The following is a 27,097-nucleotide window of genomic DNA, read 5'->3' on the forward strand; positions in this document are numbered from 1 at the left end:
AAAGAAGTTGCTCTCTTAAACAGCTCATTTTTACAACTTTATTTGATTGACAACGACTTCTGCTAATGTTAACAGATAGGCATGCCTGTCTGAAGAAATCACAGGCACACAAACATGGTAGACTATCATTGTACATAATCATCACAAGAGTAGGCACTCACTGGGTTTAGGTAAAAATGCTGTGAGGTGAAATACACAGGCACTTCATTACTTAAGAGGCAGGTACCAGCCTGAAAGGTAGCATTAGAAAAAGTATTCATAAATTAGTCATGCCTCATCTCCTGCTGCACTTAAGTGTGTAGTCAGAACTACACTTAACATTTTAAATAGAGTGGGCAGGTGGGAAAGGGAAGTTGGCAAATTAGAAGTCCATGGAAGGGGTTCTTAAAAGAAGTGTTCAAAAAATTAACACAACACCTCCCCCCCCCCATAGTTTGACAAGCTTACTGGCTATGATAAGCTATCTTATTAACATGCCCTTATACTCAGAATAAGTTGCAGGGCTTTACTTTCAAGAGCTGGGAAACATTTAAAATGTCATCTTCTGGTGGGAGTATGAAGATCATTTATAGAAATACTTTGGAACAGGATGCACCCTAACAAATCCAAATCTATGCAGATAAGACTTTATAGAAACATCTGTAAAAAAATAATTTAACAGTAAAGTTTTATACTGAAAACATTTTCTATAATTCAACAGCAAGTATTTTCAAACTACCATCATTAAATAAAGGTGAGACACCATGTGAATTTCATTGCACTAGAGGAAATGCAAAGCATCTTTTTAATATAAAGATTTACAGAGCACTCTCTAGAAAACTACAGCTGTGTTACAGCTATATATTCTTTTGGATTTGGTCCAAAGAAACCTGAGCCTCGTTCCAGAAAGAATGAAGAAATTGCACAGAGAACTGATCACTTTTCTGGCAAAAGAACTATCAAAGTCATTCCCATAGTTGGTTTTCACCACATCACAAGGGAGCTTCCTCTTCTATGTTCCAAGAATTCATCTTCTACAAAGAAGAAACCATCCCATGCCAAGAGGCAATTCTGCTCTGCTGGACTATCACCTCTTCTGTTCCCAGATTTCAGCCATGTTCAAGTCTAGGGTTTGAAGCCCTTTCAAAGCTTGGAGATTTCCAGTGTAAAAAGCTACATCTGCTGTAACCAATCTGAAACAGAAATGAACACATTGAGGAGACAAAAGGGCTGGATCTATAGGCAAGAATTTTAGATCTTGTTTCAAGCTAAGTGTTGTGCACTTGGTTTTGTGTGCTAAGCCTGATCTATTTTGCCTTGCACTGTATTTGTGTTGCATTTCAACACAAATACGCGGTGGCCCAAAAGTAGGTATACTGCTTTAGAATCCATTTTCTTTGTACTTGACTCAAGTTTGCCGTCAGCATTCATAATAATCCTTTTATCTGACTCCACTATTATTTCTAAGTGCCAGCCTGAAATTTAACTGCAACTTTGTTGTGTGTCACCTATGTGTACCCAAATAATCTGTTGTGATGAATGTCATTGATTCAACTGTATACCTACTTTTGGGCCACCCTGTATAGTTAATACAGTTAGAAAATATCACCATCTACTATTAGTGTAAGGTAGTGGTAAAACTGTTTTTAATTCCTGAAGAGCTGTGATGTTCAAAATCACAAAATACTATGTTTTGTGTTTAATAATATAACTTCTATAAGATAACTACATCAAATATGCATCCATTAAATTCCATATTCTCTTGCTAGAATTCTTTCTCAAAACATTTATTGTATTCTGGATCTCAACACTTGTGTTCTTTCCCATAGCGTTAGGTCCTTTTCTGTGCACAGCCATCCAGCAGTATCTATCAAATGCTTAAAGGAGATAGACTGTATTTAGCAGCCTTACCCTTGAACTCCTATATAAAAAACCTTGTGTAACATACCCATTTTGAGGTCCTCCGTCATTGACTACATTTAAGTGAGCCAATTGCCTCTTCAAGTGAAGTTTGTAGCTTGCATTAATTCTTAAAAACAACATCTAGAGAACAATATAGAAGTTCCTTTTTAGAATATATAGTAAGAACGTGAAAGGTTTTGTTCTCTTGAGGAGTGACTATGAAGAATACAGAAGACTCAACTTACGCTGAGGTTATGTTCTGGGGCTAGCGCGTAAAGCCAAAATTGTGTAATGTCAAAACACACTGGGTTCAGTGGTGGGTAGGATTGCCAAACTCTTCTTTTCCCATATGTCTGCCCCCTTATTTTTATTTTATTGCCAAGCATATGTGTGCAAGTTAAATGCACTTAAGTTGTGAGTTGTACTCAGTTTCATGTACATACCCAACTTCGCATTTATGAGCCACTGTGCACTTCCGCCAGCACAGAAATAATGAGCACTTCATAAATAATGGTTCCAGCATTTTTGTTTTTATTTTAAAAAACAACCCCCTAGTTCTCCATACTTTCCCCCGAACTGAAGGAATGGGTTTCCCAAACCCCTGTTTGGGGTTTCCTGGCCAACACACCAAGGCACAGGGAGGAGGGGCACTCTCCTCCCCCCCAATGGAGTTTGGGAAACCATGCTTAAGTATGGCATATACTTAAGTATGCTTAAGTATGGCATATTTTTTCATGATGTCATCTCACATAACAACTCTGCATGAATGGACTGCGCCAAAGGTTAATAATATACAGCGGTGGTGTGAAGCTACTTATAGATGCTACAGTCCCACTTGGGGTGTGGCCATGGAGATATGGTTGTCGGTAGCTTTCACGTAGGGGCCATAATATTTAAACTAGTACCAAGAAATAGTTTACTTATTTTCTGATTCATGGGAATCTCCTTGCCCAAGCACACACAAACTTACAAGTAATAATTAATGAGGCAATATCTGCAATTAAATAGTATGTGTTACTTGTTTTAAATAGAAAGAGTCCATTACTTCTCCCATCCTGCCATACGAGACCTGGTGGGTTTGGCTCCCTCTAGCACTCGAGAGCAGGAATATACTTGCCTCTCAGGAACTTCTAACTAGCCCATTTCCAGAAGCAACCTCAGTCACTATTTCCACAGGTGGCAGCACACTACTCTGGGTCGCTGGCAAGACAATACCACCGGGCACTGCTTGCAACTGGAACTTTCTTCCATCTTTGTGTGGATCCTGTAAACTTCTGATGGGTATTGGTAAGAGGACCCATGTGTGTGGGTTAACAAACAATAGGGAAATGGCTGGTGCCAGTTTTTAAAAACACGGGACTAGTGCATAAAGAGCCCCAGTAGCAGAGTTTAAATCTGGCATCAAGCAGATTAAAGAAGCACAGGATTGGGCTATTAAACCTTTTAATTCCATTCCTGCTGCTTGAGTCAACTGGTCCCCTTCTACCCCACCCCATACAATGAAATAGACCACCCTCTGAAGTTAGTTTAAAAATGCTTTACTTAATCAAGTCACAGTCATGTAGCAACATTAAGAAATGAAGATAATTGTTTTTGGGATGCTAAATACAGCAAAGGCAGCCTCAGACACACGAGGCATGTCTGCCTCCATTGTGTATGAGAAAGAGGGAGAGAAGAATATCTCTCCCATCACTGAACCTACTCTTTACTTACTAGCACAGTTAGGGTTGACTGCAGATCTCCCACAATTTCTTCCTTCTCTAACCTGGCAAAAAAACAAGAATGAGGTCGCTTCTGGGAAGGAGCTAGTTACAGGTTCCTAAGAGCCGAGTGCATTCCTGCCTTTGAATGCTAGGGGGAACCAGCCCACCTGGTTCAGCGTGACAACACAGAAATACCCAGTGGACCATTTCCCCGAGGCTATTAAAAGACTCCATAATTGAAGGCTTTACTTGCAGCCACATTTCAAATGAGGTAAAGCTATTCCAATACTGATCTCTACTTTTTGAATATTTACTATTTATGTGTTACATAAAATAAGGAATAATTTACTTATGCATAGCGTTTTAAGCCAAGATCTTAAATAACATGAGATGTGATCCTCCTTGTATGAGTAATCAGCAAGTGTAGACTTCATTTGCAGATGCCTCTTCAACTATTGGGAGGATACGTGACACTCCTACAGCAGAAATAACACACCACTCAAAACGGTTCACCTGTGTTTGCTCCTCAGGAAGAAGGTCATATATTGCTTCATGCATCTTGGCCATCTGTTTACAAATATTCCTGAAGCAGGTGGAAGGAACAGGTGCTTTCACCTCATACTGTTAACAAAGACAGGGAATGTGTCACTAAATCATAGAATCATAGAGTTGGAAGAGACCACAAGGGCCATCGAGTCCAACCCCCTGCCAAGTTGTTTTCTGGCTGCTACTTTAAAAAACACTGGAAATTCATGGGTTGCCAGTTCATTTCTGGGCCCAATCTAAAGAGGTGCTTATGTTGGCATTTTAAGCCCGAATGATTCAGGCCCCAAATATCTGAAGGACCACCCCCTCTCAGGTCTCCAGATCAGCAGGGGGTGCCTGCTTGGTAGTTCTGCTGTCCACAGAAACTTGGGGTGGTGGCCCAGGAGAAGGCATTCTCTGTGGTAGGCCCTAGTTTGTAGAACTCTCTCCTCAAAGCTGCGTCTGGCAACTTCAACACGTAGTTTTCAGTGAATGCTGAAGGCACACATCTTTACCTTGGCCTTTGACATCTGATAACCTTCCTAAGAGTTTCACCCTAAATCACCCCATTTTTGTGATTCTGGAGCCAGGTTCATCACAAGTAGATTGCTTTAAACTATTTTTAACATTGTATTTTAAATTAATGTATCCAACCCCGAGACCCTAGTCTCAGCAGGAGTAATAATCTTTCTGCTGACTGGTTCAGTTTCTCATCATCAACTATGATTTGCTATACAGATGATTTGTAATGTGCTAAAATTCTGAGCAGACAACTACCATAAAATATCTTATTTCCCAGCTGTTAAGAGAAACTGCCCCAAAGAACAGTATGTAAGTTTTCTGCAAATGCAAATACGATGCACAATAGAGATTACTTTATGTACATACAATATAGCTCAGCATGCAATGGGAGGGGCTGTTTGCATGGGGAACCTCACATGTACACCTCTGCACACACAGAGTATGGGTTTGGAGTGGAACTGGATTCTTTTTTAAAGAATGTGATACTTCATGTATAAGGGAGGCACACCCGACCTTGCCTTATGAGTTTGGGGTCCATATCTGGACATTTATTCTTTTATTTGCCAGTGAACTACTAATGTAACAAGTTAGCAAAATACTGCACAATGGACGTCTTGGAGCAATTATCTGATAAAACTTAGAGGTATCCTCTATAATTCTCTGCTAAGAATAACAATACTAAAAATAAGACATTTCAAACCAGAAAATTATTAGAAAAATACCTTGCTAACATAGTCAAAATACCTAAGCATACTGAACTGCTAAGAAACAATAAGCACCTGAACAAGGAAAGTATTGTCCATGTCGCCACTGAGTATTCTATATGAGCTGAAGAACTTAAACCTTTGTTAAGAAGCATGATTCTATCCGCAAATATTTACCTTAGAGAGCAGCTTGTCAAATAAGCTATCCATTATGGCTACGAGCTTTGCTGAAATTTCAGCTATGTGGTCATGATAATCCTGAAAAGAATAGAATATTTATTATTTATATTTATGCAAGAGTCTGTCCTAAAGAGCCTATCCAGGCATGAAGAAAAACAAAGATGACTACAATGCATTTGCCGCTGCTTTACATTTTTAATCAGCAATACTTACTTGTAAGGCGCCCACAAATGCCGGCTGTCCAATTAGTCTAGTCTACATTCGTCCTCACTACCAACACCTGTGGCAGTTGAGAGTTTTGGGAAAAGTCAAGAGATTTCCCTGACTTGTGCAACAGTATGAAGGTGAGGAAAAGCAATTTTTTCCCTTCTGCATGGAAGAAATTACATCTCTCTCAAGCCTATTACAGTTTCTTATCTTATCCAAATCTCCATGCAAATGAAACAAGACTTTGTCTTCCTCAATCCTTCTATATCAGTGGTTCACAATTAGCTAATTACTGAGGACCCCCTATTTTTCTATAGCCAAGCCACAGACCCCCTACTTAGGAAAATTCTGATAACTCTGTGGTAGTTACCTGTGCAAAGCAATTATTTGAGGAAAATGTGGGGTAGCCTAGGGGATTTTAGCTTTACTAAAGGATTTTAGGTAAAATTTGTGATATTACCAAAAACTGCCTATCACCAGACAGCAGGAAAAACGTGTCCCCACTACAACTGATTTTTTAAAAAGGAATTGTGTCCCTAACTTGTACATGTTCTATATGCAGAAGGCTTTTTGTATGCTATTCCTTACTTCTAATCTGAAATGGTACATCTTAGCAAAATTTTGCAGCATATGGTTCTGCTAACTAAGGGATCTTGCACCTTCAAGACATAGGTGAAGGCTTGGTCAGGGCTTGATAAGGTATTGGGGAAGACTGAATGGAAAACAGCTGGAATGTTGGAATGTTGGTAGTAGTAGTATAGTAGTAGTAGTAGTAATTTATTACTGTTATTTAGTCCTCCTGTGCTCAGCTCATTAATCTCTTTGAGCTCTTGGCTCCCCTCCAGCTGGCGCTGGTAGCAGAGGAACTCAGGAGCTGCAGCAGTTTCACCAGCGATCTACCGCGGAGTGAAGCCACCATCCCACACTGCCCTCACACCGACAGAGGGAGAAACAAGTTGCATTGGCGAGGCACAAGACAGCTTCTTCCTCCCTCCACTTCTTTAAACTGCTCGGCGGAGGAGCATGCGACTGCCCTTGCCTCAGCCAAGCAGTTTGATGGAGCCTCTAATTTGCCCCGGGCTCACATCAGCTGTTGGCAGGGTGGGGGCTCAAAGAAACTGCTCCACTGAAGGGTGGATGGTTGCCGCTCCCCTCAGCCGTGCAGTTAACGGAGCTTCCAGCCCCACTCTGGCTCATTCAGCTGAGGGACGAGAGGCTGAGCATTTCAGCAAAGCCCCAATGCTCCTCGGATCAAACATAAGCCCAAGAGGCATCGGAACTCGCTCACTGTGTAGGGGTGGGCCATGTTTCTCAGCTGCTTCTTACTTCCCTAAGGTGGGAAGAAGCAGCCAAGATAAATTTCAGACATAGTAATACATCAGCATATACCGGTATTTAAGGTAAAGGTAAAGGGACCCCTGACCATTAGGTCCAGTTGTGACTGACTCTGGGGTTGTGGCGCTCATCTCAGTTTATTGGCCAAGGGAGCCAGTGTACAGCTTCCGGGTCATGTGGCCAGCATGACTAAGCTGCTTCTGGCGAACCAGAGCAGCGCAGGGAAATGCCGTTTACCTTCCCGCCGGAGCGGTACCTATTTATCTACTTGCACTTTGACGTGCTTTCGAACTACTAGGTTGGCAGGAGCAGGGACCGAGCAACGGGAGCTCACCCCGTCATGGGGATTTGAACCACCAACCTTCTGATCAGCAAGTCCTAGGCTCTATTAGCTACTGATATATCACAATGTTGAAAAGAAAATATTGCCCAGCCATAGCACTAAACTAAATCATCAGAGGTTGAGCTGCTGTGGTAATCACAGTGGCAATGTGCTTAGCTATTTCCCCTGTTGGACTTCCAAGATGAGACATGAATCCCAAACTCATAAGGCAAGATTAACTGAAAACCGTACTACAAGAAGTGGGAGAGTCCTCTAAACTAAACTAGTTGTTGAAAGCAATTAGAAGTTCTTTTCAGTGAAAAAGTAGAGAGCAAGGGGGGAGGGATCCCTTACCTTTTTTAAAAATGATAAGCATGTGAGCTGCTTGCACTCTCTTCCCTCCTCCCTATGAAACTGTGCCAGAGGTTTTTGCCCAATCCCAGTTTACTTGCCATCCCCCAACCCTTTCACAAGTTTTTCCCCTCCCAGCAAGCAGGTGCTGGGTGGCCCCTGGAAGGCTTTCACTGTGCAGTTAACAAGATAAGCAAGTCCCTGGCCGGGGACGGTGCCATGGACCCCCTGAGTGTGTTCCGCAGACCCCCAGGGTTCCCCGGGCCCCTAATTGGGAACCACTGTTCTAGATGCTTAAAAGACAGCTTTTTCTCCCATGTACAATGGAGTATGGAAGATGGGAGTTTAGAGAAAGGAAGCAAGAGCAGGTGGGACTGCGGCACAAAGGGAATCTGTTGGCAGTTGCTGGAATTGGTATTATGGATGTGAACTTATTCAGAAGAAAAGAAAAAGGTTTATGAGATCCTATAGCATCTATTCCCAGGACTGTCAATGAAGAAAGGCAGATGAGCAAAAGGACATTCACATTGCACTGAGGTTATTACTATGCAACCACAGTAATGCACACCTCTAGGCTGGAACCACCAAAACGACGGCCCATGCAGGGAATGTAAAATGCATGCAGGTTTTTCTTACCTAATAACAACAACAATAGTAACAAGGTATTTCAATCCAGAAAATTATTAGAAAAATACCTTGGTAATGTGGTCAAAATGCCTAAGCATGCTGAACTGTTTGGGTTGCAGGCGAGCTTCAAAGTGAGCTCTGATAACAGGAATGTAGTGCACTATGAGCTGTAGGCAGCGTGATGAGAGGGCTGTGAAGACAGAGAAGAAAACAACACAGAAGAGCTATTACTATACTATGAGATCTTTTCCTATGCAAACTACAATAAAGAAAATATGCACAGCATTCTGCATGAGGAAATACTACTTTTATTTTAGAAATTCACCAACAGCATGTTCCTAAGGCTTACTGTGCCAGTACACAAAAGTTAATCAGAAGGCAGCTCTTTTTCATGAACTGAATTTTAAAATATCTATTGCATGCTAGCTCCTTCACATACTGCCCATAAAAGAATTTGCAATACAACCACATTACAACCACAAAAATATGTTCTGGAAAAGCTGCCTACTCGAAGTTTCTTTAGAAAATTGAAAAGGGAATTTACATGACCATAGAAAGTTTAAGCCAAATCCGTACCTAAATTTTTTGTAGTTATTGTTTTCAAGCCAACCACTTGCAGGGCACCTGCTCCAAGCACTAGCTGACAACTTCTTGAGTTGAAATACTGAGAAAGAGAGAAAGAGAGTAACACAGTGGCTGATGGGAATTGGGAGTCATGTTGTAGTTATCTTATGATCTTATAGACAAATTCATGGAAGATAAGGCTACAAGTCATGAGAGCTGTGCACCATCTCAGCATCCGAGGTAGCGTGTCTCCAAACACCAGTTGCTGGGGGGAAAGAGTGGGAGAGGAGAGGGCATAGTGAAAAACAGGTTGCTGCTTGACTGGAAAGTGCTTTAGTCTGACCCAGCTGGACTAAGTCCCCCAGAGCCTCTGGAGAGGGTTCTAGGAGTGTGGAGGAGAGACGTGAGCTTGAAAAGCCTCTTTCCATGAACTGTTGTTCTAACATTCTTAGTGCAGATTCTGTATCATACAGGGTGGGGGGGACGGGACTAGATGAACACTGGGATCCCTTCCAACATTTATGATTCTCGCTTCCTCATGGAAAGCTAAGACAACAATTACCAAGTTCTTAGTTTTCTGAGACATGCAATGCCACAGTACTTATTTTATTCCAGCTAGATACTTGCAGAAATCAGCACCTTAGTGCTAAAAAAGAAACAAACAACTCTTCCAAGAAACTGAAAATACTGGCCTTTATCAGCAGCATTAAGTCAAATGCTCTTTCAAAGCACAAGGCAAGGCCTTTGAATTTGTTCAGTTATAGATTAAGTTATTCTTTGTTTTACTAATTTGTGGTTTAATCTCAGTGTCTGGAGCTGATCCAGCTGGCTGTGGGTTAGGAGCAGCACAAAAATTAATAATGACATTCAACAGGACGGAGGGAAGGCATATGGCTTAAATATCAAAGTCAACACTGGGAGTTGCTTGGCATCCCACAAGGTGAAAAAATGAAGAGAAAGCTCTCTTACAAACTTTTGTGTGCATCAAAAAGAGTTCAAAGTCCTACACAAGTTTTCTGATGTTAACAGTTAAGCTATTTTCCTTGACCATACCTATTTATTTTCATAAAGCCATTTCATAAAAATATATTTTAAAAAGCAAGGTATATTCCCTGCATTTTAGGAAAGATCTGAGGGAGCTGTACCTTTAGTAAATCAGACAGACGGGTAAGCATGTCAGTAGCTATTGAGGGGATGCTGTCCACGCACTGGCAGTATTCAAGGATGATTCTAATTAGCAACAACACTGTCCTGCAAGACAAAGAATCAAAGATACACACTCAGACCACATGACAGACTGCAAGTCATCAAAACCTCTTTAAAAACACACTTCAACCTTTTCCTTCTCATCTTTTGCTATTAGCCAACACCATTGCCTGCCAATTTCTACTGTGGCTCCTGAATTCTACTTTCCAGGTGAGTTCAGCTCATATGCCATTGAATTAAATGGGGAAATTCTCACTGGCTTCAGTAGAGCTAGCTTATGGTCAGTGAAAGAGATGGTGCATTTTAGGGAAAGTCACAAATACCAACTACCAATGTGTTTTTGACGGAGTAGGAGGGTGCAATTTTCTGCAGCAAAATGGTAAAAGATCTGAAGTTATTGCAATGAAGTATACTGCTGTGACTACACACACACACACACATACACACACACAGACTGCTCAGCAATTCTAAGAAGCCAACAGCAACCTATCCAAAATAGACAAAGCACTCCTCTATGACCTCTAGAACCATCCTGCCAAATTTGGTTAAGATATCTTAAGTGATGATTGAAAGCATAAGTGTTTAGATCAGTGTTTCCCAACCTTTTTTGGGCAACGGCACACCTGTTTAATGAAAAAAATCTCGCGGCACACCACCATTAAAGCCCCGCCCCGTGACGTCAGCGCGCAGCGTCACGCCGGGAGGGACGCACGAAAGTGAAAGTTTTTCCCCTCCCCCTTGCCGGGGAACCTCCAAGCTTTGGGGGTGGGAGGAGGCAGCAGAGCGAGGGACTGAGGGACGGCGGCAACTGAGGCGGCGGCGGCTGTTGTGGTGGTGGCGGCGATAGCGGGCGGAGGAGGGGGCGGCGGCGGGGCTTGAGGAGCCGTCGCCGGGAGTTGCTGCTGCTGTTGTTGCTGCTGCTGCCCGGACATGCCGGCCTCCTCCTCCTCCGCTGTCTCGCGCTCCTCCCTTTTGCACGCGCTGCCCCGCCGCTCGGCACCACCACCGCGGAGCCGCCCCCGGCTCGGTGCGGATCCTCGCCGCCGCCGCCTCTCACCGCCCGACTCGCCCGCCTCCCTCCCACGGCACACCAGCCAGCGTCTCACGGCACAGTAGTGTGCCGCGGAACACCGGTTGGGAAACACTGGTTTAGATAGACAAACAAAATTTCAAAATATACAGGAGATTGGTGGAGTGGTTAGAGTGTCGGACTAGGAACTGGGAGAGCAGGGTTCAAGTCCTCACTCGGACATTAATTCCATTGATTGATCTTGGGCCAGTCACTGTCTCTTAGCATAACCTACCTTACAGAGTAAGGGGGTGTACCATATACACCACCTTGAGCAACTTGGGAGGAAGAGGACATAAATATAACAATATAAAAAGGGAATCCAGCATTAACAGTACAATCTTCAGCTAAAACATAAAAATACTAATGCATACCAGTTTCTCTTGTTTTACATTCTAGAGGCTCAACCCAGAAAAAAAACAGGCATCAAAGTTAATCAACCACTTTCATTTGTTGATCAATTCACTTTTAGAGAAATCATATAAATTTACTTCTTCTTCTTTTAAATATTCCTACTCTTACTTAATTATTGCTATCCCAACTGTACATTGGGGTCAGAGCAGCAACATCAATTAGATGAATTTTTTTTAAAAAATCTTATTTTTGAATCTTTCTTTTTACTAGCATTTCCTAAACATTAAGTTCAGAGCACACAGCAGAGACCTAAAACAGAAATACTGGTGTCGTATGTACCATATAATATCTCTGGCTACTGATTTTGGAGGAACCCAAATTATCACATGATGAGATCAAAAGAAAGAAAACAAACATTTGACTGAAATTTGCTGAGGATTTTAAAAAGGGAATTATATGCAGGAGACTTACTCGGGAGTTTTCCTCAACTTTCACAAAAACTAATAAATATTTTAATATTCAAAAGTGAACTTGCCATGATGGGGAACACACATGTCTTACCCAACTACAGCATATTTTTGTCCATCAACAACAAGGAAGTCAGTTGGCTTTCTTTCTTCAGGTGCTAAAACAATTGAATAAAAAAGGAGGGGGGATCTAAAATTAAAAACAACACAAATAACACTGCAACTGTCTCTTTAAAAAAAGGCCCAGGGATGAAAATTACCCTGTTCTTTACTCCTCCATTTCCACTTTATAACACTGGCATGCAGTCCGTGAAGCGGAGGGACTAGCTTGGTCCCCCGGCGCATGCTCAGGTGCAGAGGGAAGCAGGTTCTTCAACAGAGTCCCTCTATGTACTTTACAATGCAGAGGCGCAAGGCATGCTCTTAGTCAGAAAGTATGGACAGGGGCTCAGCTGAAGAACCCGCTTCCCTCCATGCACCGCCCACGCAACTTGTAGCACACAGGATTCTCTCACAAACATTGGGTGGGGGGCATGTTCCCTTCAGGCGCCTGCTGCTCGCAACTATCCACATCAGCAAAAACTGGGAATTCGGGGGGGGGGGGTCATTAACTTCCAGCCACTTCTGTTGGACTGAATTCCCAGCGACCCCTTTCTTCCTACTCAGGAGGGTGAAACAGGCAAGTTTGAGGGGATATGTAGCTAAGAAGAGTCGGGGAAGGAGGACACAGCAGCCTTGGATGGCGGAGAAGGTTGCAGGGAAGCCCCAAGAGTGGGTGGTCTGGGTGGGGGAGAGAGAGTGTGTGCACAGGGAAAACCAAATCCTGCTTCAGATGGCTTGTTTTGGTTCAGAATTTTGCTTCCATTTGGATCGAAGTGGAACCTTGCTTTGGTTTGTTTTCTGAAGCTTTGAATGTCTTCTCCACTGATAAAGCAGAGAAAAAGAAAGAAACAGAAGGAAGTGGTAGTGTTGGTCAAGGGAATTCCTGTCCCGTGGACGGGCAGGCAGTCCTCTTCTGACCAATGAGCATGCTGCAAGTGGGCTGACATGGGAGCTCCAGTCTCTTTGCCGTATGAAGGTTTGTTTTGTTTTGGGCCGCTCCAGCTGCTGCCATTAAGCGAGCCAGGATAGATTCTAGGGTGGAAGAATCCCCTTCCTTGTCCTGAACCTTGCTCTGAGATGGGAGGGGAGGAGCAAGAGGCTGCAGTCAGCGGCGGGTGGGACATGGGTGGCAGCCCTGAGGAGGCAGCCCTGCAAGGTATGACAAACCTTCCCAACTCCCACCCTCTGGCCTTTGCCTTTTCTCTTCTTTTAATTTAGTTGAACACCCTCAGTTTGCTACTGTGCTTCAAAGTAAATTAACCCTTTAAAAACGGTCTACTGCTCCAGAAACATAAAATTTGCCTGTCAACATTTCGCAGCATCATGTCCACATGGAAATTACTAAAGTAACAAGGAGCCAAGAAACTCACCTCCTGTTTTTTTTTCTGGTAAAGCAATTCTGCCATCTGATATAGAATCCACAAGATCCTGAAACTCTGCCGGAACATCAGCTTGCTTCCAGCGCTCGTTATCTAGCAGGAGGCTATTTATACACATAAAGGAAGGGGGAGTTCAAAAATTAGAACACATTGCCTTGAAGAGCTATGTGTCCGTACTGATTTCAAATTTCTTACCAGGATGAAATCATGAAATAGTCAGTTGATTCAAATCCTAATCAGTGGCAGGCATACTAAAGAAAGCTGTGCTGGCAAAAGCCTTATGGAAATAAATGAGAATGAAAATTCATGAGGCAGTCTGACCATCAAGAGATTTCATTCCAACTCATACATCCAGTGAGCCACATGTGTGGCCATCAGTAAGATGTGGAAAGGCATTTGTGTGAAGTGAGTTGCCATACAGTTTGGACAACTGCAACTAAACCACCTCTGTTAACTGTAACACCAAAACTGGGTAACTTTATGGGAAGCAGCTCCTCACTTTTCACATGATGCGCAGAAAGTTGTTACTGTTTATGTGTACACTGGGCCTCAGATTAAACTACTGGGTTGTTTTTTTCTTTGACTGTTTATTATTGCATTGATATTCCACCTCTCAGGAGCTCATGACTCCTTCCCCCACCCTCAGTTATCCTCACAATAACCCTGTGGGGCAGGGCAGGCTGAGTCTTGGCGACTGGTCCAAGGTCACCCTGTGAGCTGCATGAAAAGGGATTTGAACCCTGGCTCCTCAGATCAGACGACACACTTTAGCCAAACAGTTTAGCCACCTGACTTTGCTCTGAGCTAAGAACAATGCCATATAACTCAGGGAAAACCCTGATACCAAATGGAGGCTGGAATGGGAAGGAGTTATAAGCAACAGAAATGGCACTGCCTCAGAAACTGAGGTCAGGGTGGGCTAAACTACCCATCCCTGAGGCAGATGGCTCTTCTGGAGCACATTTCTCCCACCTTTTGCCCTTTCATTCCGAAAGGTGGTGGCAGTGGGAAGCTTCAGGAGCTGTTGCATTAAGGAGCCTGGAAGCAAATATGTACATAATCACAGAAAGATACCTGAGTTTGGTCTTTCTTTCCTCATGGAATCTGTTTACAAATCTGTTAGCTTGACTCTGAAGTGCACCACGCAATGACATACTCTTCCTACCACAGATTTGTTCTGTATCCAAGATGAAAGTTTCCATCAGTCGTGAAAGAGCAACAAACTCTGTAGAGTTCAATTTCTCCAGGAACCCATCCTAAATGAAAAAGGTGATGTAACAGCATCATAACTATTTTCATTGTTATCCTACCCCATTATAAAGGCTGAAAAGGCTATGCAGTAAGGAAAGCGCCATCAGCATGGACTATCTAATATCATTATGTCATCAGGTGACTGACAGGTGAGTGACCTGAACCGCCAACAGTTCCTCACCCTGGGCTATTGTATGAATATCATCTCAAATATAAAGCAAAGCCCTTTCCAACTTTCAGGCTATTTTTAGACATCAGTCCTGTTGACTGTGTTGGGTCCAGGTGATTACATTAATGACCCTAGCTGGACCTCTTCTGGGACGCAGGTATATGCATGGAACTTACTTTTGCTCTAGCCATTAGGAACTTGACAGAACGATCATGGCAAATATCAGAGGCACTGTAAAGCAGGTCCTGGATATTGTTTGCTAATCTACCTAGTTCCAGTTCTGAGAGCTTTATGTCCTCACCAATCCTGAAAGAAATAGAAGGAAGACTTTGTTGACACATAATTTTCAGCTGAAACAACCCAGTGCCCCACCAGTCTGCTCAAAAAAGGAAATGATTCACATGCAACTACACAGACAATGAGAACTTTGCATTTTGATGTCAATAACAATCTCTGAACTGGAGCAGAATTGACTTTTCAACTGTCCAATAGATAGCAGCAGCAAGTGAAATGACAAATAATATATACCAAAAGACCAAAATTAAAAAACAAAAAACCAAGCAATTGATGGCCAATTACTGATCATTTAAGTCTTTTACACCGTGTTTACATTATTTACACACCATTCCACTAGAACACATTTTTGTTTAACATAGTATACACCAGGGGTCTGCAACCCGCGGCTCCGGAGCTGCATGTGGCTCTTTTACACCTTTGCCGCGGCTCCAGGGCGGATACTAGCGAGGGGAGGAGGCGCATTGTGCGCCCCGACACTCCCCACTGTGGCGGGCGCTGTACTGGCTGTGACGTCGCATGGGGCCGGTGCGTGCGTTAGTCACGCACCGTCCCAACGTCACCTTCCCGCCCGCTGTCAGATCAGAGGGCAGCGGCGCGCATGCTTTAAATGTCGCAATGGTTTTGCGGCTCCCAGTTGTTGTTTTTCTTCGGAAACAGGTCCTAGTGGCTCTTTTTGTCTTAAAGGTTGCAGACCCCTGGTATACACTAACCTGAGTCTTTCCAACATGCTATTTCCAGAGAGGGAAGAATATTGGCAGCTTCCACAGCTGCCACCCGCCATGAACCACCATTGGCAGGACTGGCAGCAACAGCTGCAGATATGTTCTATGCTTATGATAATATTTTATTCTCTTGTTATTTATGCCATTCTAAATGTGCATTTTATATTTTATTTCCTTTAGCAATGTTTTATTTTTAAATGTGTAAGATGTCTGTTTTGCTTTATTTGCTGTGTTAAGTGTGCATCCCGTAGTTTATCTCCTTTGTAATGTTTTTTTCTGACATCTTTAAGATAATATTTTAGTTTCCTATTAATCATGTTGCTTTGAATGTATACTTTATATTTGACTTTCTTCAGTAATGTTTTATTCTGGATTGTTTTATTTAATACTTAAATGTGCTGTAAACTGCACTGAGGTTTTTCCCTAAAAATATGAGGCTGTATAGAAATGAAATGGGGAAAAATATTAAAGATCTGCCTTTTGACTTGCTGAGTGGCCACAAGTGTTCTCCAACTAAGGCTGGTCCAAGATGTTACCAAATATCATGACAGGGAAAGGCTGTGGATGGCTGGTAACCTCACTGTTGTGGCGTCTATGCCTTGCTCTCTGTATAATATCTACTCTCAAACACAGGAAATTCTATGTCCATATGGTGCATCAGTGAAGCCAAAAAGGAGGACTGAAACCCATTCCTAACTCATATGGGTGTAGAGTCAGGGAACACAGCTAGGGCTCTTAAACAGGGCAAACAGAGACCAGAGAAAAGTAAAGGTAAGAAAAGAAGAAAGAATCTGCAAAGCTCTTCAGGTGTAATTAACTGCAACTAAAAACAAAGGGCTTCAAAATTTGGAATACTTATATCATATTAGATCTGAAATGAAAATGGGAGGGACAATTTATTATCATATCATAGAGTGCAGTCATAAATTTATATCATCACATTCAAAAGAGAAGCCAAGTTAATGGCTGAGGCTGAATGAGCAGACTTCCATTCACACACCGTGACTTCCCCTTCTTCTCTTCTCCCCTGCAGCCTTCCTGCTTCTAACATCTTCTCTGCAGTGTCCCCATAAGACCCTGTTGGGTACAACCTACGGAATGCTATGAAACTGAAGGTGTTCGACTCAAGAGTTGAGAAGCCAACATGGGCAGAATATGCATTAAACTTAAAACTGAGTTTTAGGCTCACATTTTTAGAGCATCTGGGAAAGTTTACTTTCAATTTCAAATTTAAAAGCAGTGAATTTGTGCTAATTTCGTTAATTTGTTTAGCTGCAGCGGGGACTGAATCCTGCTTTTTTTTTTTTTTACTACCTACATGATGTCAATTCCACCTGGTGTAATGCTGGACGAAGTCTGTTCCTTGCTAGATGAGGAGTCAGTGATACATTCTGGCTCAGAGACAGAGTCGCTGCTGCTGGGCTCACTGTCTGGGGAAAGGTTTCTCTGAGAGGCAGAAGAAGCTGCTGCAGACGGGAGGTCTCCTTCACTGAAGGCATCACTTATGAACATGCCCTCATGCGCCAGATACACCAGTTCTGCGTCTATGGTACTGTCCTTTGCAGAGTTCTTCTGAGCAGAAGTATCACCCAGTTCCTTGCTCCTCTGGTTCTTGTCTAGAATCAAGAGAACCACTCTTCTGATAACATTTAGTGTTGCCTAAGATAAAATAAGTGCTGGTTAAAAAAATTGAGACAGTGCTGAATTCCTTGAAGAGTACATCTTTTAGCAAGAATGTTTCTATTTTAAATACTGCAAAATCTGAACACAACAGAATGATTCATATCCACTATGTTTACATCATTTATGCTGCCCCATAACATCTTCTGTCACTTGCTAAATGCAATAATCATGGTGGTTCATATGAATTCTGCAAAAAGTGACTGGCAGACTTTTAAAGCTAAGGCCAATAAATTTATGCCACTTACGCCATTAGGCCATTTCCCCAAATATTTTTCTAAAAGGATAAAACATGAAACATTAATAATGATAGTGTTATCTTTCAGGGCTTGATCTAAGGTACGGTATCAATTTCAGAGTTCTAGAATTATCAGCACGTAGAGAGATTTAATTGATGAAGAAATTCACAATATTTTCCCACACCACAGTGTTGAATCTAGTTTTGTTACACTGTAGAGCTAGGGATGGAAGGAAACAGTGATTTCCGCACCACCCTGTGTTCCTCACAATCAGCACCGTTTCTTGTTCTACTGCAGTTTAGCTTCTCCTAAAATCTACATTATTCATCTCGCTATCTGCTATGTCTGAAACTAGTGTAGTTAATTGCGTAATTAACGCCAATAAATTCCAATGGAAGGGAGACATAAAAAAATGTAGAAAATAATGCAATCATGTAATATTCGCACAGTAAAAAGATTGTGAATACAGCTTATACAGTCATACCTCGGGTTACAGCCGCTTCAGGTTGTGTTTTTTTGGGTTGCGGACTGCCAAAACCCGGAAGCACCGGAACTGGTTACTTCCGGGTTTTGGCGGTCGCGCATACGTAGAAGCGCTAAATCGTGCTTTGCACATATGCAGAAGTGCCAAATTGCAACCCACGTGTGCGGAGATGTGGGTTGCGAACGCTGCAGGTTGCGAACGTGCATCCCGCACGGATCATGTTCACAACCCGAGTGTCCACTGTATTTCCTTGTATGATTTCCATTCCTGACCTCAGAGGAACATGTGAATTGTGGTAATTTTCACTTCCATTTCCAGCTGTACAAATAAATTATAATGCCATACAAGGATACAATTCATTCAGAAGTGTACTGTTAATCTAACAAAGGAGGGTAAAAATTAACACTCAGCTGAAGCAATACCTCTGGGTAACTCATAGGCAGGAGCCTTAAGGCTTGATCTCTCAATTTAAAATGTGATTCTCCTAAGAGGCCCCAGGATGTCAGCGATTCAGCTTTGAAGAACAATTAACCTGCCAAAGGGATTATGCTCTGAGCAAGGGGCAGTGAAGTATTGCCTGAGATTCAGCCTGCCTGCTTTTGGATAATGGCAGAGGACTCTCCAAGGCCTTTCATGAAAACTCACTCAGCTGATGCAAGAGACCCAAGTCCAAATGTATCAAAATTCAATGGGTTTAATAACAATATAAAGTCTATAAAGTACACTTCTTACCTTAATTCTCTTGAGAAATAAAATAAAATTAGAAAATATATCTTTCAGTAGATCAAACCACTGTGGAAAATTCATCATCCTCATTTGATCTGCAAGTCTATGAAGAATACCATATAACAATAATTACAATTTCATTTAAACTCAGTTTAACTCTCATCCTGTAAGGTGGCCTTGGGTATGTCCTTGCCAGTTCTGTCTACAGCTTCTCAGGCTCAGCTTCCTATCTCTAAAAAGGTATATTAAGGTCTACCTCACAGTGCTATTATTATGGTGAATGATACAAAGACTAACAGTATACCTCGGGGGGGGGGAATGCATTAATAAAAATGATGAAGAAGATCAACATTAAATTATGTTTACATAATTTCTGTAGCAAAATTTGTATTCTGAGGTTTCAGAAACTGAAGACTTTCAGGAACTTTGCAGATAATTCTGTAGTACATGTAAAGCTAAAGGGACCCCTGACCATTAGGTCCAGTCGCGGACGACTCTGGGGTTGCGGCACTCATCTCGCTTTATTGGCTGAGGGAGCCAGCATACAGCATACAGTCATGTGGCCAGCATGACTAAGCAGCTTCTGGCAAACCAGAGCAGCGCACGGAAACACGGTTTACATTCCCACTGGAGCTATTTATCTACTTGCACTTCGTGCTTTTGAACTGCTAGGTTGGCAGGAGCTGGGACCGAGCAACCGGAGCTCACCCCGTTGCGGGGATTAAATCATGGTTTATCCTGATGAGTATAAGCAGCAGGTGGTCTCAGCTCCCACACTTCACCCTCCCCTCTCCTCCAGGAGGAGATTTAAAGCTTTCACTTCTATTTTTTGATTAACTGGAGTTTATCATTACATCTGAACCCTAAACAGAAGCTAATCTTAACTATGGTTTGTTGAAACAAGTCAGTTTCACAGCTTGATGCTTGAGTTCACTTCTTTCAACAAACCATTCTTAAGACTGGACTTCTGAACTGTACATAGTTTGAACTCAATAAAACCTGTAAAAGACAAGTTGGAGCCCTGGCTGTTTACTTGTGAGCAACCGCCTACAGACCTGACAGCGTGTTTTTAACATTTTGTTGGGAACTGCCCAGAGTGGCTGGGGCTACCTAGCCAGAAGGGTTGCAAGTAAGTAAGTTCATTATTATTATTTATGCTTAGTAGCTGCTAGACATGTCATAATTTGATCACTTGTACTATATGTTTATAAAATTAAATTGGTCTTCCCGCCAACTAAATCTTTGTCATTTTTGAAAGGTAATATCACAAATTTTTATAGTCTCTTATTTAGTATACCTAAAATCCTTTCCTTATTAGGCGCTACCCCACATTTTCTTTTTAAAAAATCATTTGTACAGGAAACTACCATGGAGTTATCAACATTTTCAAAAGTAGGGGGTTCATGGCTTGGCTTTTGAAAAATAGGGGGTCCTCAGTAACTAGCTAATTGGGAACCACTGATGTATAGTATTGCAGCCTTAACATAAGTTTTTCAAAATTCATTCTCTCTCTCTCTATGATGACCAGAGGAAAAGGAGATAAAGCTTTGCACCTTTAATGCCATGTAGGAGAGAGAATTTCAGAAAGTGTATCTTGCGTGACCTGCCATTTTCACCTCTGCTGTTTGCACATGATCAACACATGCACTCTTTCAAAGTTATGGGAATTATGCTAAAAGCACAGATGCCAAAAAGAAGTAAAAAGCATGTGGACAAAATTGGTAGGCAATTCACGGATAGAGAAGCAAATGGTAAATCTAGTTCATAGCAACTCAAAGCTTTATACTTACTTAACAACCACATCTGTGTCTATTTCTTCTATTTGTGACACTGTATTAACCACACACTGCAAAGATGTAAGAAAAATATGTCTTAGAATTAAATTTGGAAAGCTTTCTACCCCTGAATCAGACACTTCCTGATTATCCTAATATTCAGAGCTGAAATAATAAAAACTTCACAATGGAAAATGAAATTGGACCACACATGCATTAGGCAAGTCTGCTCACAGATCACCTTATTCAGCTTTATTTTCCTCCTGCTAATTATTGTGATGTGTGAAGAATGATGCAGGAAACTGAAGTCCAGGTTTAAGGACTGAAGCCCAGGCCACTGAAAATGTTCACTCAATCCTGCCTATGGTTTCCAAATACCTTTTTAAAACATTTGATAAGTTGTCCTGAATGGGTAAGTTTTGTACCCTTCAAACATTATTCTGAGTGCCTATTCATACATTACTATGAGAGCACTGTATGTTACACATTCACATTTTAAGTGTAATTCATGTGTGTCGCATTCATTTTAAGTGTATGTGTAAAAATCTTATGTGTACAGTAAAAAAGGAAAGATAATGAAACCCTGAAATGCACCAAGTATTGCCTACAGTAGGGGTAGACAACCTAAGGACCGTGGGCAGGATCCGGCCCAATCGCCTTCTCAATCCGGCCCGCAGGTGGTCCGGAAACCAGCGTGTTTTTACATGAGAAGAATGTGTGCTTTTATTTAAAATGCATTTCTGGGTTATTTGTGGGGCATTTCCCCCCACCCCACCAAAAAATATAGTCCGGCCCACCACATGGTCTGAGGGACGGTGGACCAGGCCACAGCTGGAAAAGGTTGCTGACCCCTGGCCTATAGCCTTTCAAAGCTTCTCCTTCTTTGCTTCATTTCTAGTTTATGCTAAGCCTGAAAAGACTGTCCAAAATAAGCCAGTGTGCTTAGTACCCAAAGAATATAAAATCTTTTCAATACTAGGATGAAGATGATGTCTCTTTTCCCAAAACAGCACAGAAGATTCAAGGAAGATTGGGCAGAGCTAAACTAAAGAGGAGAGCAATAAATGGCAGGTGCGGGAAGCCCAATCCAGATTGGGATAGATGCAACGGTGGTATTTTAGAGCAGCCTTCCTCACCTTGGGTCCCCCAAAGCTGTTGGATGACAGCTCCCATCATCCCCAGTCAGAAGGCCAGTGGTCAGCGATTATGGTACTCCATTATTTACAGCTTATAAAAAATACATCTATTTTTAAAATCTAGATTATTGTTGCAAACAACAATCAATAAGCAAAACATATGATAAATCAACAAAGTATATCTATTCTTTGGGCTTTGTATAACTCATGATAGAGAAAGAAAACCGGTTTAGATACCTGGAAATATCAGAAGACCTGAAGACATACATAAAACCAGTGCTTTTTTTCTGGGGGGACGAATACCCCTAAACATTTTGTGAAACTATGTACTTTTTTCCATTTCCTGTATTTATTTTTCCCAATTTGAACTATAAAATGGTGATTTTCTTGAATCAAAATGAGAGTACCCCTAAATTTTTCTTTTTAGAAAAAAGCACAAAAAAACACAAAACATTTAACTACAATATATGTGAAAGGTAAATATCCCTCAAAAATAAATTACCTGTTTAATTATATTTTTTGCCGTTACAATAATTTCATCTCCATATATTTCAAAAAAATTCAATTTCCTTTGTTTTAGAAGTCCAAACACTAAAGATACAAGCCTTTCCTATTTAGAAAAAAAAACAAGAATAAAGATCACATGTGAAAGAAAGGTAATCAGAACTCAAATGGCAGATTAGAACCTAACTAGTGCAGATAAATTAACATGCTAAATAGCAAATCTGTTGGAAAGTACAATAGGAGTTAGTCTCTGTACTATTAAGGTCAAGGTTTGATTCTGGCCCGGCAGAAATTATTGGCTGCTGTAGAAGCCATGTGCTACAGATGTATACTTTGCATTCATCCCCACATACTACACACAGAAGCTAGTTCTGCTAAGGACAATACAAGGTACGTATTTGTGCCTTCCATGAATGAAGGAGTGGACAGGTGGTATGCATTATGACACAGCTGAGAAATAAAAAAGAATTGAATGGGAAATGCCAAAATTAATGCTTTCAAATCACTGAGAGGATTCAAGATGTGTTGGTGAAAATTCATTTTGTAGAGGAGAAGTGAATGGAATAGGCATTGACAGCAGTGTGTTCTGTTCTATGTCCTGAGAGGTAATTAGACCGCAAAAAGCCTTCTAAATGGGGAGTACTGTACCTCTTCCAGAATCTGGCATTCTTCTTCCAGAGGTCTATTTAAGTCACTGTGAGCATAGGTAGAAAACTCTGCAATCATCATTTTATCTATGAGTTTTTCTAATTCACATAGCTGTGATCCAAGATGCCTGTTGAAGAAAAAAATGTGTGAAAAAGTTAAAATAATTATGGGAGGGAGCATGAAAGTGCCATTATCTAAATATCAGGAAAATATGGGGATGTATAACTATCATCTGGGTAATTTCTACACAATAAATAAAGGACACTGAATACAGTTTATTTACGTTATGTCTTCCTTTGCAGCAAAAGAAAAAAAAAACACTTTTAAATTCCACTGTGACATTAATGTCAGACATCTCCATGAAAAGAGAACAATTTGCAATAAAATATGCATTCTAATTACACACTTCGTGAATAACCAAAGACTCTGGAGAATTCAGCAGTCATGGGAGATGTTGACAGGTCCTCTTAGGGATCAGTAGCTGGCTAAAAAACAGGAAATAGAGGGCAAGAGTAAACTGACTTCTAACAGTGGAGGTATGCATGGAGTAATGCTTCCCCAAAGATATTTATTGAGGTGAGAGCTATCTATTTTTTTCAATAAAGAGATGGAGTCAGAAGGGGCAGTGAGAAGACCAAGTTTGTAGACTGCAAGGAGATCTAAAAGGATTTCTAAAATCTGGGCAAATGGAAAACAAAAAGGTAAATAAGAACCAACGCATGGAGAACAAATCTAAAGGGGCACAATTATAAGTCCAGCAAGAGAGCATCACGGGAATAAAAAAACTGAGCTCCATTCAATGACTATTAGAAAAGCGCTTAACACCCTGACACAAATCTAAGGGAAAGAAACATCTGGAGCACTAGACTGATTTCTGTTCGACGTATCTCAAAAAGGATGACTATCTTCACTCTAAGAAAGGCTTAGAAACAGGGTTTCTCAAACACCTGAACCCTGGATGAGCTTATGAAGTTCTCATTGACCCAGTGTAAATGAATAAAGTGAGGAAAAACACCTATAGACAATTTTTTTAGCAGCAAAGCAGCACAGTCTGAGAATATGGTTGTATTGTGGAATCATCTTGTTCAATACAGAGGTTCCTCACTGGCAAGGGATGCTCACTCTGCGCATGACATGCCCTTTTCTGCAAGCTTCTTTTCCACCCCTAATTCATTTTGAGCCATAGGTCTTTATTCACTCCTTGCACAGCCCCATCAAGCCCAGGAGTCATTATCAGCCACTTTGGGAAACCCTGGACTAAAATATAAAGGACCTTTTAGTCTAGAAAACAAGATGTTTTTGGAGGGAGGAGTGTGACAGTGCTTTATTAAATTATGGATGGTGTGGAGGAAAATAAACAAAGACAACTTTCCACCTTCTCTCATAATACTAGGTGACCTGTACTCAACCATTGATCTTGATTGGCCTATATTTAGGACAGAGAGGAAGGGCAGTCTGAATACCCTTTACTTTTGCATTTATGTGGTGTACAACTATTAATGTAAATAAGAATTCGCACTATATCAAGGATACTTTTAGGGCCTTTTAAAAAACCTGACTAATTACATTCTCACTGGACACTAATATACTGTAATATAATTAACAATATAGTAAATTAGTTCAACTCAATAACATATATAAAGATACCACTTATAGGTGGTATGCAGCCAAGCTTTACTCACTTAGTCGTATCCATTAATTTCAACAGCTCTACTCTGAGTTAAATTTAGTTGAATACCAACTTAGATCTGCATGAACTAGATATCCCTTGAAACTGATCATAATAATTTTATATGTGATTACGAATTTCTACTGGAATGTCAAATGTCACCTACCGGAAGCTGTGAATGCCCTGGAGCTCCTGCTGTAGCACCTCTTGTGTTGTTGCTATCAAGTCTAACGCTCCAACAAATTCAGAAGTAGACAGCAATAGTTGGACAGTAGGTTGTGTTTGGTGCACTGTTGCCATTAACTTCAGTTTATTATATGCTTTTATACAGTTATTTCTAGTCAATGATAATCTTAAAACTTTAAGAGATCCTTCACACATTACTTTATCAATTTGGCCTATTTTATCTCGAAGCATTTTTACAGCCTGGGAGGTTTTCCTGAGGTAGTCTTGCAGCTCATGCTGGGAGGTCATGGCATGAAAAAATGCTTCTGAGCGGAGAGATATTTGATGAGCGATGTTTACTTCCACGATATCCAGATAGTGGCTCAGCTTAAGGGGAGAAAGAGAAATCAATATTGTAACGTTTGTGCTCTTAATCTACCACAATCAGTGTCACAATACCAGACATTTAACTCAAGTAAAATGGGCACGCTGCCTTTACAAATCACACATGCACATACCCAGGAACACAGACCATATTTAATGAATACTGGATCTAAAATTAAACAAAGAAAAACAAGGAAAAAAGTACTGTATTTTTCACTCTATAGGACGCACTTTTTCCCCTTCAAAAATGAAAGGGAAATGTGTGTGCGTCCTATGGAGCGAAGACCCCATAGCCCCGCGACCCTCTGCTGGCTGAAGAGGTGACGCGCGGCTATGGCAGGAGCCTCTACAGCCCTGCGTCACCTCTCCAGCCGGGAGAGCGCGCAACTATGGCAGGAGCCTCTCCGCTGCGCCTTTCCGCTGCTCCCTGACCTGCTCTTTGGGGCTGGTGGTGGGCTTCCCCCCGCCAGCCCCAAAGAGCAGGTCGAAAGGAACCTGAAGCCTGGAGAGCGAGAGGGGTCAGTGCACACCGACCCCTCTCGCTCTCCAGGCTTCCAACGCAGCCGCCTGAACGCACCTTAAACGGCACCTTGTTTTAGAGGGGGGAAACAAGAGGGGGAAAGTTCTCCCCCTCTCTGCGCAGCGCCTCCTGCCGCTTCACTGAAGGGGCGCTGGGCAGAGAGGGGGAGAATATTTTTTCTGGTTCTCCCCCCTCTAAAACAAAGTGCGTCCTATTGTCCGGTGCATCCTATGGTGCGAAAAATACGGTATACAGCATGACACTGGAGGTGTATTTCAATCTTCTTGAACGTTTAAGAACAGGCTTGAAAGCTGCCATTCTTCAAGGAGGAAAGTTTCAAAATGAGACTTCAGCATGAACTGGCTAAGTTGGAATTAATTTGCAGATTTGATACTTTCAGATCAATAATGACTGGAAGTGTCTTGTGCACCACAATATTATCTTCCATTAAAAGTTCATATACCCTATTTAACAAGTTTGAGTAATGAATACCCACTTTCCTGTTAAGATATTGTAGAATCATAGAGTTGGAAGGGACCCCAAGGATCATGTAGTCTAACTCCCTGCAATGTAGGAATCCTAACTGAAGCATCCAGGACAGACTTCTGCTTAAAAACCTTCAAGGAAGGAGACTCTACCACCTTCCCAGGGAGGCCATTCCACAGGTGAACAGCTCAGTTCACTTATATCATGCTCACTTACACGCTAAATTGTAATATGGCATTCTTAATTTTCTGCACTGCCTTCTGGTCTCACTATGTAATAAGAACTTCTCGCTGTCACCCACCATTCTTTGGGCTGCACTCAATTATATCTCTGATGTGCATCAGACTATTTCCCACGGCAAAACTGGTGTGGGTTTTCTACTGCTGAACAAAGACGGCTTCCCCATTTTTGCTCCTTTATTGACACAAAGTTATTCCCACTCAGTTGTTCGTTTTTGCCTCCTACCTATGCTTCATGTAAGCTTTCAAATTTAAATGTATTTTCAGGTGTCTGACATGTTAATCCACCTCAATGTGCGTTCAGTGCCTTTTTAGAAAGCAACAATCTTTTTTTCAAACACCTCCTTTTTTTCACTGGAGGCAGGAAGAGTCTTCAGAATCTACGACCATCCAATCCACACTCTGCCCAGCTGGCTTCTCTTTGAAACAGAAAGAATCTGGGCTCAATTAGCGCTGATAGTCAACTGATATAGTGGTTACGGAGTCAGACAAGGATTATGGAGAC

The 27,097-nt window shown here is 41.7% G+C and overlaps 1 protein-coding gene across 5 annotated transcripts in view; it reads right to left on the reverse strand.

Annotated features, from left to right (window-relative positions):
• Positions 1-24: 24 nt before the first annotated feature.
• Positions 25-27,097, reverse strand: part of VPS54 (VPS54 subunit of GARP complex) — a 42,224-nt gene continuing 15,151 nt past the window's right edge. For all 5 annotated transcript variants that reach the window (XM_082215748.1, XM_082215746.1, XM_082215747.1 and 2 more), the window contains exons 7-23: positions 24,965-25,350; positions 23,130-23,256; positions 22,480-22,587; positions 20,857-20,912; positions 19,073-19,169; positions 17,256-17,596; positions 15,095-15,224; positions 14,573-14,754; positions 13,490-13,602; positions 12,112-12,175; positions 10,067-10,172; positions 8,934-9,021; positions 8,426-8,547; positions 5,513-5,593; positions 4,098-4,205; positions 1,928-2,022; positions 25-1,172 (exon numbers count right to left, since the gene is read on the reverse strand). In XM_082215748.1, coding sequence (XP_082071874.1) covers positions 1,067-1,172; positions 1,928-2,022; positions 4,098-4,205; positions 5,513-5,593; positions 8,426-8,547; positions 8,934-9,021; positions 10,067-10,172; positions 12,112-12,175; positions 13,490-13,602; positions 14,573-14,754; positions 15,095-15,224; positions 17,256-17,596; positions 19,073-19,169; positions 20,857-20,912; positions 22,480-22,587; positions 23,130-23,256; positions 24,965-25,350 — 2,310 coding nt within the window. In that variant the 3' untranslated portion in view covers positions 25-1,066. The remainder of the gene's footprint in view (positions 1,173-1,927; positions 2,023-4,097; positions 4,206-5,512; positions 5,594-8,425; positions 8,548-8,933; positions 9,022-10,066; positions 10,173-12,111; positions 12,176-13,489; positions 13,603-14,572; positions 14,755-15,094; positions 15,225-17,255; positions 17,597-19,072; positions 19,170-20,856; positions 20,913-22,479; positions 22,588-23,129; positions 23,257-24,964; positions 25,351-27,097) is intronic.

The sequence above is a fragment of the Podarcis vaucheri genome (genome assembly GCF_965113315.1).
Source record: "Podarcis vaucheri genome assembly, chromosome: 3".
Taxonomy (NCBI): domain Eukaryota; kingdom Metazoa; phylum Chordata; class Lepidosauria; order Squamata; family Lacertidae; genus Podarcis; species Podarcis vaucheri.